General features: G+C 40.3%; 1 protein-coding gene across 1 annotated transcript in view; it reads right to left on the bottom strand.

The window, feature by feature from the left end:
* The window catches only part of LOC122530042 (junctophilin-1-like), a 55,810-nt gene extending 44,452 nt beyond the window's left edge, over positions 1 to 11,358 (bottom strand). The window contains exon 1 of the mRNA XM_043656672.1: positions 9,630 to 11,358. Within this exon, the coding sequence (XP_043512607.1) occupies positions 9,630 to 9,919 (290 nt within the window). The 5' untranslated portion in view covers positions 9,920 to 11,358. The remainder of the gene's footprint in view (positions 1 to 9,629) is intronic.
* Between the last annotated feature and the right edge of the window lie 2,512 nt (positions 11,359 to 13,870).

Genomic DNA, 13,870 nt, shown 5'->3' with positions numbered 1-13,870 from the left:
TCATTTTGAAAAATGAAGTCTCTCTCTCCTTTAGAATCTATTGTACAATTTTCTTTTTCATTTTATTGAACTTCGAACATTAGGATTGACGGAAATGTTAGGATTTCTGAAATTTTGATCATAATATTCAAAGTTCAATAAAATCCAAGAAAAGAAAATTATATAGCAAGTTCTAAGGGCTCGTTGTAAAGAGGAGACTTCATTCTTCAAAATAATGATGGATCTAGTCACGAAAAAAATTGTTTCAATGTCACTAGAGACGTTTGAATTTTTACAATTTTCGAAAAAGAAGTATTTTCCAACTCATTACACGATAGAACATTTATTTTTGAACAAAACGAATTCAATACTGTCAAAGTAGAGGTTTTATACTTTCAATTGAGATCAACATAATTTTCCTTTACAAAGTGATCACTTTTATAAAGTTTGAATTATTGACAATTTTTCATCGGTCATTGACTTAGCTATTCTCTTTACTGTGTAATCTGCACATTTCTGTAAATTTGAATTTACTAAATCCTAACTCGGATATAAACTTTACGACAACATGCTGGCAAAATATTATAACATTAGATCAAAAATTCACGTACAATACTTCCTTTAGTAAATTTTCCAAAACTGATTTCTTAATCGACTGTACGTTATCGCTAACATCTCGAACAACCATTAACATATTTATCGAGACATTAGAACACGTAAAATTCACAGTTATAGCAAAACACTCGTCACGTATACGTTATATTCGCGTTTAGATCAGTTAACCTTCTGAGATCTGTTGCTTGCTCGCTAGAGATTAGCTGGGAATTACCAGTTCGACGAATCTCTATGATATTCGTGCTCGTAAACAGCTTCGGAGCTCGTTTTAATTAACAAGAGAGAATGATTGAAAATCGAGCATCGAAGACTGCACTGGAAAAAAATACGGAAAATTGACAAATCGGTTGGTATTCGTACCGATGCTGCAACATTTAGAGTAATTGACGAGACCGTTTGAACGAGTTGTTTGACGCAGAGAATGTCTACGAATATATTTTTTTATAAAAAATTTCATTGATATTTTAACGAAATAAGGAACGCTATGATTACATTACGTGCAGTAAAATCAAATAAAATGGAATATCTATGACAATGTTACGGAAAATTTATTATAAATCTGTATATTTAGTGAAAGATATTTAGAAATTTAAATTTAGGAGAAAATAAATGTTTGATTATACATATAATTGGTTTTATTATCTAAATGAGAAGTAAATTCTGAAGACCAGCATGGATGAAATTTCCACGAATGTCAGCTATCGATAATAAAAATCTGCATAAAGTGCACGAACTCGCTTCAGTGGAATTTGTTTATTAGTTTCCATAATTTATATGCAACAGTTGTTACCGACACACGTATCGCATTAACGCGAAATTTATTCTTTCCAGAAATAATGGAATAATTTCGAAATGTTCCGATTTACACAACTCCTTGCACGTTTCAAATAATAATTACGCTTTAATAAATATCGTCACGCTGTTTGAGAAAAGAACTGTTAAAACAAAGCACTGATCAACGACAAGTTTTAGTCGATAATTACGATAATTCTCAGCTTCATTTTCAACAAATTTTTAGTAAATCAGCTGTTCGATCGAGAAAAAATGTACGAATCCAACGCGAGCCTAATTCCACCATCAGTAACAATTTCTCGCCACGTTACTTTAATCTGATTTTTCCGTTTCCAAAGTGAACCGGGACTGAAACTCCCTCGTAACGTAAATTATTCCATTCACCATTTCTGGACGTTTCAAGTGCAGAGATCCCGAAAGCAACGTAAACTCAACACCTCGTCGACGAAATATTTCCTCTTTAATCTCTAAAGCGTTGTCCAAAGTGTGACTCGCGAAGCTGCCGTAAATACGAACGAATAAATTCCACCGGTTTATTATGACCAACGACAGTGATAATTGCAACCGAAAAAACGGTACCACGGTCGTTCACGGTCGCGGGTTTTGTCATCAGCGGAGGCAGGATCGTAATTTATCGGACATCCCTAGGAAAACGTGACTTGACGAAGACCTTGCTCCAGTTTAGACGGAAACGAAACGACGGAGTCTCTCGGCCCAGATACGTGGTAGCGAGAAACACAAGCTCCCTCCCCGTCTCTTCGTTCCTCCTTTCTTCTTTCTTTCTTTTTTTTTTTTTTTCTTTTTTCCTCCCCCCTTTTTTCTCTCTCCCCGTCGCCGCTCCTTCTATTTTCTTCCCGCGGTATTTCCACCCTTTTCAGCGTCGCTCGCCACGCACTTTGACGATCGCGCGGAGGCAACCGTTGCAAAGGCGAGAACGATGAAAGAAGCGCGCTCCAGGATCTTTAATATTCGCTAATTGCGCATTGTGATTATCGAACGAGCCGGCCGTTGAATTGTTGAGCATATACACGCGCGATAGCTAGCCGACAAGGGTTGGTCAGCGTAATTAACAGATTCCATCCGCGATGAAACGAGCATTTTCCATTTTAATTATCTCGCGATCCCTGTTCTAGCGAATTGAAATTTTGAAATTCGCCGCTTCATTGCTTTCGGAGATTTCCGTGCAATGATTATATATCAATTAGATGCAGAGAATTCTTTGGTTTATAGTTATAGTTTAACGATTGTAGGTAATGGAAAATTCGGGAAAGTTGTGTTATTGTCACATCGAAGATTATTCAATAATACACACAGTAAGAGATTGCAAATTGCAGATACAGAGATTTCTTTAAATTATTAAAATATAAGATTTCTTTCAGTTGTTAAAATATCAGATGAATGACTAGAGTTGTATTGTTGGTATTTATTAATACCAATTGGACTAATTTGTGACTTTCGTTTCAACGTTACGCGCGAAATATTGTTTTTCTTTTCTTTTATAAAAATAAGAATTTATCTACTTTATGTACCAACAATATTAAATAAGAAGACTCCGAAAGGGGAGTGTTAATTGTAATTTGGTTTTCCAGCGGTCTGTGCAGATGTTTAAGAGAAAGTAGCGAATCTAAAAAATTGTAATTTAATAATTTCCCATTTTGCAATTATAATAATTTCCTATTTTACAATTGCGAGATTAATTTTGCAATTTGAGGGTGTTTCAATTTCAAAGGAGAATCGAGGAAATTACACGACAATTTCTAAAATAAGGAATTAGTATTTTTTAAAATCTTAATTTCCTCACGTGAGAGAATCACGTTCCCCCGATTTGTCACCTCCGTTATCAAATCTTAATTCGTGCCCACGAAATAAGCGAATAGACTGAAAACGAAATCGAGCAAAGGTGTTATTACGTCTCAATTAGAAACACGTTCGACCTGTGCGTGACTTAGGCTCGCGATACGATCGAGCCCCGATCTCTCCAACGACATTTCTCTGTCACGTTTGCCGCCACGGAATCTACGACGTACACGTTCTCGTAATTGTTACACGGCTGGTTAATGTCGGTTAATCGATACGCACAGGATGCACGACAACCTAAGCAGGTTAACACGAACTTTTTATCACTCCGACTCGTATTAACACTGAAACGAGGAAATTCAAGAGACTCTTCAGAAATGAACGTGCAACTTTCAAAAAAGCGTAAACTAAAATTTTATATTTTTATAACGTTACGTGTATAATTAACTAAATATAAAAAATAATTAATTAAATTGTAAAAAATATAAAAAATAATTAGCTAAATTGTAATAAATATAAAAAATAATTAACTAAATTGTAATAAATATAAAAAATAATTAACTAAATTGTAATAAATATAAAAAGTAATTAACTAAATTGTAAAAAATATAAAAAATAATTAACCAAATTATAACAAAGAAGAAAAAGATTAAAATTGCGGTGCAATATCTAGTAAACGAAATTTTTCTTTCCCTCTATCCGAAAAAAATATGAGTTCGCAGTAAATGCACACGTTTGTTAGGAAACTTTTTACACCTTTACTTTCAGAGGAAGTAGACCTTCAGTGACATTGACCCAATTCAGCGAGAAACCTTCGCTGCTCCCGCCGGGCGAGCGAGGGGAAATTTGCAATAGGCTTTCTGTAACAAGTACAGAGAAACGGGCAGACAATTTTCGGTATCTGGATGTTTGGGATAATTCGGCTGTCCCAATAACTGACGTCCGATAATATTGGTATATTCTTGGACAATCCAAGAGGCGTCGATGCATCAACGTGACCTATTATCCGAGTAGTCGAACGTCGGTTACCGAACGCTACAGGGATCAGCGAATTATTTATGATTTCCGACCGAATGACTGAATTCTCTCTCTCTCTCTCTTGGTTGAATTTCACCGCACGCTCTAAATGCAGTGACGCCCCGAGTTCGCGGCCACGCGCTCTTTCTTTCTTTTTTTTTCATTTCGGCCTAATCCCGAGCGTTCCCATTGATAGGAACCACCGTCGCACTAAAAATACAGAAAAATGTGGGTCAATTCCCCTATACGTTGAAACGACGCGCGCGCGCGCCAGCCGATGTTAATAACACTTGTATTTACGAGCTCTCGTTGCACCGGGACTATTTAAAGCCGCGTGACAGAATTTTCTTCCGGAACGATCGGCGGCTCAAATATAGTCGCGCAATGTCAGTTACGTTACCGCGGTTCTCGGCGCGATGGAAAAGCACCTCCGGGATTTTCGACGCACCATCTTTTTGATTTCGGCGAGAAGCAGAACGTAGTTTCCTCTCGAGCGTAGGGAGAAACGAAACATTTTCAACGATTATATCTTGAACGTTTTGCACTGGCGGAATTGACAGATTTTTGAAATCGAAATCTGTTGCCTTACACGAGGAATAATATTTCTAATTCGAAAAAATTATTCTTCTTTATCTTTATACATCAAAGGAGATAGAGAAGAAACGTTTTATTCGAGAAGAAGCTTCATAGATCATCAAAGAAAATAATTTCGTACGTTTTTCACTGCTGGAATTGGCAGATTTTTGAAATAGAAATCTGTTGCGTTGCACGAGGAATAATATTTCTAATTCGAAGAAATTATACATAAAGATCTTTATACATCAAAGGAGATAAAGAAGGAACTTTTTATTCGAGAAGGAGCTTCATAGATCATCAAAGGAAATAAATTTCGTACGTTTTGCACTGTTGAAATTGGCAAATTTTTGAAATCGAAATCTGTTGCGTCACACGAGGAAATAAAGGAAATAATTATTATTTCTCTTCTGAAAAATAAAACGTACACACACACACGTGATCACTGTAATCGCTTGAAAAAAGTTGGTAGAAACAATGATGGACGCTCACGAAAATTCGTATCCTCCTGAAGATAAAATTCAAAAAAATTGTGACCAAAGATTTACCAAGCGCTAGACCAAATATCGTATCACCTGTGCATTCTTTGTATTCCTGCCCACAAGTACGAAATCCACCAAATAAATGCAAACGTCACACACAACGCTACCCTCTGCATTGATCCGACTTTGAGAACAGATAGCTAGTTGGGAACAATCCCGAAACGCAATGATTGTGTAATTTCTTTCGAGGCGTCTCCCGGTTGAAGAGAACGAAAGAAAACGGGATTCCACAATGAGCCGGGGGATTATCCTCCTTCCCCGCCCCTCCTCCACTGTCAGATCCGCTGGCTGAAAGTCCTGGAAATTCGGGGAAAACGATTGTCGGACGCGTCCGTGAACTAGGTCCTAACCGCTGAACTATCCCAGTGACCGGGACTCGTTGTCCTTGCACTCGGTGACCCACTTTCAGGATCGGGAGAGATTCCCTCCCAGGTATATACCGAGATACGTGTCAAGGTCTCCCGTTCATCTCGAATTGACGCCGTTAGAAACAGCCCCCGGCGATAGAATAAAATCAGCTAAAGTTAGGGCGGTCAGAGTTGATGCACGATCATTCGAGAGTCGTTCGATGTTGGCCCATGTTTTCTTTTTTGAATGAATTTGAATCGATCGGCGGCATCGGCACGGCGTGTGATTGATGGACAGAGGCATCGCGATTGCGACGTTTGCGGTTAGTATCGGGTATCGCGATAGGTATCGTAAATAGGTCGCACTGAATATTATAGGCTAATCTAATGGACGGCTATGCGAGTTCGTGCGCTTCATTGAAAGAGTAATTAGAATTTCGAAAGAAACGGTGGCACGCTGGTTGATTTGTGTGACTATTTTAAAATCGTGCGAACCTGAGGTCGATTTTATTTAGAATATTTTTATTCGCCCGAGGAAGCAAACGCTTGTTCTAAAATTCTGGCCGAGAGCGTGTATTAAAACGAGCTTTTCAGAGCTTTGAATATGAATATTTATGAACGCTCTTGCGCATTTCGTGCTAAATTGCAGCAAAGTGTGATGTTTTCAAAAAAAAAAAAAAAAAACTGTAATATTTGCGAAGAAGTGTGACAACATTATTGCTTAGAGACACGAAGCGGCTGTGTTATAAAATATTATAGTCCAAAATTTTAACAGACGAGACTCTGTGAAAGCATAGTTTCGTATAGTATTTGCCAATAATTAATTTTTTTCTTTTCTTCTTTTCGATATTATGCTTTCACATAGTTCGAGAGACTGCATTAATTTTCTATGACAAATATACGTAAATACACGCTATCATATTACTTATATACAGTGAAATTCCATTAAATGGATCGACCTTCTTTCACGTAGCCATGAAGATAAAGCACACGAATTCTCGCTAATGGATGAAAGCGACGTTTACAAATTGAATCGTATGAATCATATCGAAGTCGAGTAGCGAGAAGAATTCAAACAGCATAAAAACACGTTATCAGAAATCTTGAGCAAGGGTAACGCCAGTGCAGCAACTGGCTACTTCTCGAACTATCTAAACTTATCTGCACCGTTTTATTGAAAAAAATAATTATATTGTATTAATGTAATTGTATCATATCTGATATTTGACGTATTTAATATCAAAAATTATTAGGGAATAAGATATAATTTAGTCGAAATTTATAAAACACGGTTTTTAGATGTGTCTAAATGAGTTTCAAATCAATTGCAACACGTTCGAACCTAAAACGGGCGTAAAATAATATCGTGTACTATCGGTGAATACAGATCTGAGTGGTTTATAGCGTAGTAACATCTACTCTGGCACATTTTCGCTATCGGTTGAAATTTTCTATCGATAAATCAATCGTCTGCGTCTACAAATCGGAAAAAAGTACAATTGATAAGTATTGTGAATAGATGTATTAGAAAACTCTAAAAATTATTTCAAATAAAATCACAGATTGTGAAAGACGTCAGTGTGATCAATATCGTAGCGATAATCTCACAGTTTGCAATAATATAAATTAATCCTTTCTTTTATCTATATCTCCACTTTGATGAATTTTAATATTCACATAATAATTGTTTTTATCCGGTGCATTCAATTCCATGCACGATACAAAGGATTTTGCAATTTAGATTCAAGTCTTCTCGATGTCCTCCAATTATATCTATGAGATTTAGGTTTATTTCAGTTAGGAGACATTGGGGATCCACAACTACATATTGTAATATTTTGGTCCTCTTGCATTAAACTAACATTATTAGTATTAGCACGATATCGATATTTATAAACACCTTAACAGTAACAAGTTTGATAATAAATTTCACGAATAAACTTCACAGATTATAAACTGACATCCGATTCTATGAGAAATTATATTATATTGCGATTTTACAACCAAGTCTGTAATTATTCTCGTAAATCTTGGCAAATTTATTATTAATTGGCAAATTATCGTTCGAGAAAATCTTGTAAATAAACTCAACGAGCCTTTCCCATAGTATGATTATGCATGGTTAAATTTCCTACTAGTACAATATTCTTTTTGATTAATCGTTTTGATGATCTAGGTTAATTGCTCACCTCACATTGATCCTGATCATCTCAACTATAACATTTTAGAATGTTCTCTAAACGCATCCTGCGTTTTTTCTTTAAGTTTTTATCTCGATCTATGTCATCTTTGGGATTCAGAGAAAAAGAGAGAGAGAGAAAGAGAGAGAGATGAGATTTACTTCTATTCCTTCTACTTCCAGAAAGGTACATAATCTATAAAAACTCTCGTTTCGCTTTTGACAGAATCTTTGCCCGATCTAACTCTATATAAAGCGTTACCTACATACATATGTACATACATCGAGAGAATGTTGTTACAATGGCAAAAGAAATTAGAACAAAATTTAGTTCGATCGATATAGAATTTTTTTCGAGTCAGACCGTCGAGTAAGTTGTGATTTTTTTTAATCCTCTTGCGAGTGGAGATTCAGCTCTTCAGATAGGGAGGCCGAGTTCGAAAGCTTCCGAACGCGATCGAGTCATCGATGGTATGCTCGGTGTATCCTACTCGTGCGTGCACGCTCCAGCGAGAACTAACGAGCCTGAACCAGTTTCATTTGCATCGATGCCACGTCCGTTTCCATTTCTTTATACGCCGAGAATTTTCGATGTAAAAGACGAACGACAATACGAGACTAGTTTATTCTCGTACTAGATCATTTGGAAAATTCTTGCAATTTTTATCGTGTATACTAAAACACTGGTGGTACCATGGTCAAAATGACCAATTTATAATTTTTGTTAGACATTTTATAGGCGTTCAGTGTGTTTTTAAAAATAAAAGCTTGTATACTCTCCACTGTTACAAAGTTTTTCTCTTTTTTTTTTTTTTTTATTCTGATGTCTCCGATGGAAACTTTATACCTTAATCGTCGATAGTTTCTAGCCTGAACCTCAATAAATTCTACATTCTGAAACTTTCTCCCTTTCTTTCATTTTAAAAATTATATACGAATATAATCGATAAAACTTTATCAATGAAACTCAAGGTCTCTTTGATTTGCCGTCGTATTGCTAATTAAGGACGTTTTACTCGCTCGCGAAACTAATAATACGTGTGGAGATTGGCTTGGTTAATCCGTAACGAGTAAGAGAGAGAGCAACTGCGGCTTTTGTTTAAATCGTTTAAAGCATAAACGGAATTCTGACAGTTCTAATGGCTTTGTGGCGTTTCAGACGAGGAATTATAATTTAATCAACAGTACTTACAGTATCGACTGTATCCGAGAAAGAATTCTTCTTTTTCGAATTGAATATTCATCTCTGTTTAGAAATTTTCGAAAAATTTCGTTTCGTTCTTACTTTGGCCGTCGGGATTTTAGAAAATCTTGCATCTTACAAATTATCAATTGTCATTCTTCTAATTAATTTTTAAACGACCCATATTTTCATAACATTTACATCTTTGACACGTATTGACCCACAAAAGTATTGACAAAAAGAGAAACAAATTAAGATACCCTGTATAATAATAAACCGACGTAATTCATTTCGGTAAATTTCTATCTTAGCTAAATTCCCTTTCCCCGATTTCGGCTTATAATGCTCCGTGTTTGTTATTAAGATCAAGTGTAGAGAAAAAGAAACGAACGGAAAAGAGAGGTGGGCATAGCGAAATTGACAAAGGCGGCTAGAATCAGAGACTTCATTTTCCACGAAGCAGCAAGAAACCCGAAAATTCACCGGAAGAACGCGACGAATGAAACGGTGAATTGAAACGGAGGCAAGGATTAGAAGTGGCGGAGCAAACGGGTATTGAAAGCATGCCAGAAAATTCATAAGAAAGCAAATTTGTCTGATCTCACCTAGGCCAGGTGTAGACACCGGAGACCTCGAAACCATAGTGCCAGCTGCCGGAATATGCACCTTGGCCCTTGGGTCCCGTGCAGACGCCGTGCCCGTGAGCTTTTCCATCTTCCCAACCGCCGCAGTAGGTGCCGCCATCGTCGAAATCGAATCTGCCACCGTTAACCTGGGCACGATTAGACGCCGCCGTGGCGGTACCTGTCGCTCCAGGTTGGGCCGAGCTTATGCCACCTGTTTGAGGCAATTCGGCACCACCTGCCACCCCGTTCGGCGCTGACTGTTGCTGCATCTCTCAACACACCACTTCTCTCTTTCTCTCTCCCTCTAGTCTTCCACCTCCTCCTCCTCCTCCTCCTCCACCAACAACTTCTTTCCCCACCACCCACGTCGTAATCTTCGTCCTTTTTCTTCTTCTTTCTCGTCGTGGTTGTGGTCGTGGTCGTGGTCGTCGTTGTAGTCGTCGTGGTTCTCGTCCTCCCTGCCGTCGTCTTCGTCGTCTTCGTCGTCTTCGTTATCGTCGTCCCGCTGACCCGTTACCAAAAACCGCACGCGTGCCGTCCCCCTGCTGAACGCCGTTCCGTCATCCTTCCTTCCCTCCACCGTCACTTCCACCTTCCACCTTCTCGTCTCACGCGTAGCACCGACGGACCTCTGCAAGATCACCCAACAACCCTTTGTTGATCACTCCAAAACGTCGACCAGCGGACACTGACAATTAGCCGCGATCAACTCCTTGAACGTTAAATCACGCTCGAAAACCGCTCCCGTGCTCACGCTCGTTTTACGTCTACGATTCCCCGTTTATCGTTAACCAGCGAGCGTCTAGCGAATTTCTCCAGTATTTCAGCGCTCGAGCTTATCGATTACCGATCGATTACCGATCGGTTATTTGGATGTCAAGGATACGGTTTTTTTTTTTTCTCCTCTCTTTGTGTACGATCTATAAATACGAAATTCAGCCCGAAGCGAGGCTAGACGTTCTAGGATTCGACACGGGTTAATTTTAGTCGCCGTTGGTCGGACAGCAACGGACCCGAGAGAAACATATCCCGATTCCGTGCGAGCTGACGATCGCTCACGGTTTACATATCGACGATCCCGTGACTACCCCCCCCCGGCCTTGAAACACACTTCAGACGAATAATTCACCCTAATGAACACGATTACTTGTTCTTCGACACTTCTTCCTCCTTCACCTCGTTCCCTATCTTTCTCACCACTCGATCTATCGATCATGCGATCTCTCTCTCTCTCTCTCTCTCTCTCTCGATCCACACACGTCCATCCGCCAGCTCGAAAACACGTCACCGATCTTCCCGAATCGAGCGAGGGGCAGCTGGGGTTTCGCGCCACGAGACACGAGCCTCTTCTCTCCGTCCCGAGAATCGACGACGCGATTCGAGTCGACGCTGTTCGAGATCTAAATTCGAGTCACCTGTCGGGGTCAATCGGCACTGCGCGACGACACACTTGCTCTCGAGTTCTCTCGAAACGAGTGGACGAGTGGTGGCCGTCTCCGGGATGGCGTTGGATATCGGAACCGGGTGCTCGACACCGGGAGAGGATGCAGCGGGGTTTTCGTCGAACTTGACGAGACTCGACGACCCAAGCAGCAGCAGCAGCAGCAGCCGCCGAGGTTTCGCCGTCCGTCCGACGCCGTTACGCAACGCTTCTATAAGCATCCGTGATCCGCTCGGAATGTGACTCGCTCTCTCTCTCTCTCTCTCTCTCTCTCTCTCTCTCTCTCTCTCTCTCTCTTTCGCTCGTTCGCTCTCCTACCGCCAGGCAGTCTATCTCTGTTCCGCTCTTTCTCTCCTGTTGCTCTCCTTCCCACTGTCTCTGTCTTCCTCTCACCTCTCCGCGTCCGTCAGCTTCGTTCGTTCGTTCGTCGTTTCGTCGGCCAGTCGTCGAAACGAAGGCGCGGAAGCACCGTCCGATCGAGCGAGTTGGTCCCGATCCCCGTCGATCGATTTACGTAGCGAAAGAAGAGAACAAGAAGAAGAAGAAGAAGAAGAAGAAGAAGAAGAAGAAAAAGCGCATTCTGTGATCGCCCGCTATCCTACGATCACCCTCCTTCTACGTGCCGCGAACACGGCAGCCAGTGAATCAGCCCGCGCCGCCTCTTGTCGGTCTTAAAATATTCACTAGACTTCGCGACGTTTCGCGAGCAGAGCCACGCTGCTGTTCGTATCTAGTTCCACTCCTCTCGACTCTCGTCTAATCCTTCCGACTCCGACGATTATCACTTGGGCCCTCCTTTTCAAACTCCCGGACCGCTAAACTCTGGTTCACTGAGAAACGGAGAAATTCACAGGAAATTCAGCCGATAAACGGAGCGTACAACACACACGCACACACACACACCTTTCCTCGCCGAGAGGAGAACCGAGACGATCGTCGGCAACATCCGCGCGTCGTCTAGCCTATCGTTGGTAACGATACTCATGGTCGCGTCGATCGGTGGCCAACGTCGTCGTCGTCGTCGTCGTCGTCGTCGTCATGATCGTCTCCGAGGGGGGTTAGAACACCCGGTGTCGTCGACGAGACGTCAAACCGTTTCAACCGTTCGCGATCGCTGGCTAGACACGTAGGATTCACCGCACCCGCCCAACCGCTCCGTCCGCTCTAGCAACGCGCTAGAGCGGTGCTCGTGCTCGAGCTCTAGTCTCGAGCTTCTCGGCTAGCTGGCTAGGAGCTTCTATTTTTACCATGGGGTGGCGAATTGTTCCCCACACCGGCGGCGGCGGCTGCGGCCCACGAGGCGGCAGCTCGAGCGGACCAGAGGTTCGCCAATAAGACCGGGTTCAAACCATTTATAAATAGTAGGAGTTTCTCGCGCCGCGCTTCTCGCGTCTCGCGGAAAATCGGCGACGATCACGCCGGACTACGGATTCGGGTCTGATTCCGCTCGATGCTCTCGAACCGTGAGAACGGTTCCCTTGAGAGCGATTAACCCGTTAACCGATCGAGCCGATCAAGGTTATCCCTTGACCCTTTCGACACCGAACCTCTCTATCGAATTTCCCTCCTAGTCTCGTTAAAATTTGGAACCAGTTTCCATCGACTGATACATTAATCGACAAGGACGTACGATTAATGATGAGAACCAACAGCACTGGGTAGATGCAGCACCTCGTTTGTTAGATCAATTTAGATTTCGTTTTTCTAACACCGTGTCTGAATAATTCGATACTTTTTCATCGTTCGATCGTTCCACAATTTTCTGAAACGTAAGAAAATTATGAAACATCGGGATAAATTATTGTTTCATCCTCAAATTAATCAGTAACTTTTTAAATTCTAACATCGTAACGTGAAATACACACACACACACACACACACACACGGTATCAATATTTATTAAAGGATTGTCCCAAGAAATAGTTGCAATACCCTAAAATTACGAAACATCGAGACAAATTATTGTTTCATCCTCAAATTAATCAATGTAACTTTTTACAGTCTAGCATCGTAACGTGGAATATATACACGGTATCAATATTTATTAAAGGATTGTCCCAAGAAATAATTGCAATATCCTGAAATGTAAGAAAATTACGAAACATCGAGAGAAATTATTGTTTCATCCTCAAATTAATCAATGTAACTTTTTAAAGTCTGACATCGTAACGTGGAATATATACACGGTATCAATATTTATTAAAGGATTGTCCCAAGAAATAATTGCAATATCCTGAAATGTAAGAAAACTACGAAACATCGAGACAAATTATTGTTTCATCCTCAAATTAATCAATGTAACTTTTTAAAGTCTAACATCGTAACGTGGAATATATACACGGTATCAATATTTATTAAAGGATTGTCCCAAGAAATAATTGCAATACCCTGTAAGAAACGTAAGAAATGTAAGAAAACTGCGAAACATCGAGACAAATTATTGTTTCATCCTCAAATTAATCAATGTAACTTTTTAAAGTCTAACATCGTAACGTGGAATATATACACGGTATCAATATTTATTAAAGGATTGTCCCAGAAAAATACTTGCAATACTCGTCGATTGAAAGGAATTTACGATAGATTCGGTTTCAAAGGATCTACATGCCGAACGTTTGGCTGGTTTAATTCATCGAGCTGTCCGTGTTCTCAATTAACCAGTACGTAGTCTTGTCGGACACGTGTATCGGAGCGTGGCGCAGATAAAAATTGTCGATATTTAGAAATAGAATCAACGAGCACGTACAGCCTTTGAATCGTGTGAGTTTCGTGCGACCGC

Source organism: Frieseomelitta varia, unplaced genomic scaffold, assembly GCF_011392965.1.
Source record: "Frieseomelitta varia isolate USP_RPSP 00005682 unplaced genomic scaffold, Fvar_1.2 scaffold_323, whole genome shotgun sequence".
NCBI lineage: Eukaryota > Metazoa > Arthropoda > Insecta > Hymenoptera > Apidae > Frieseomelitta > Frieseomelitta varia.
The sequence above is the reverse complement of the archived record's forward strand: the minus strand, read 5'-3'. Positions and strand labels throughout refer to the sequence as shown.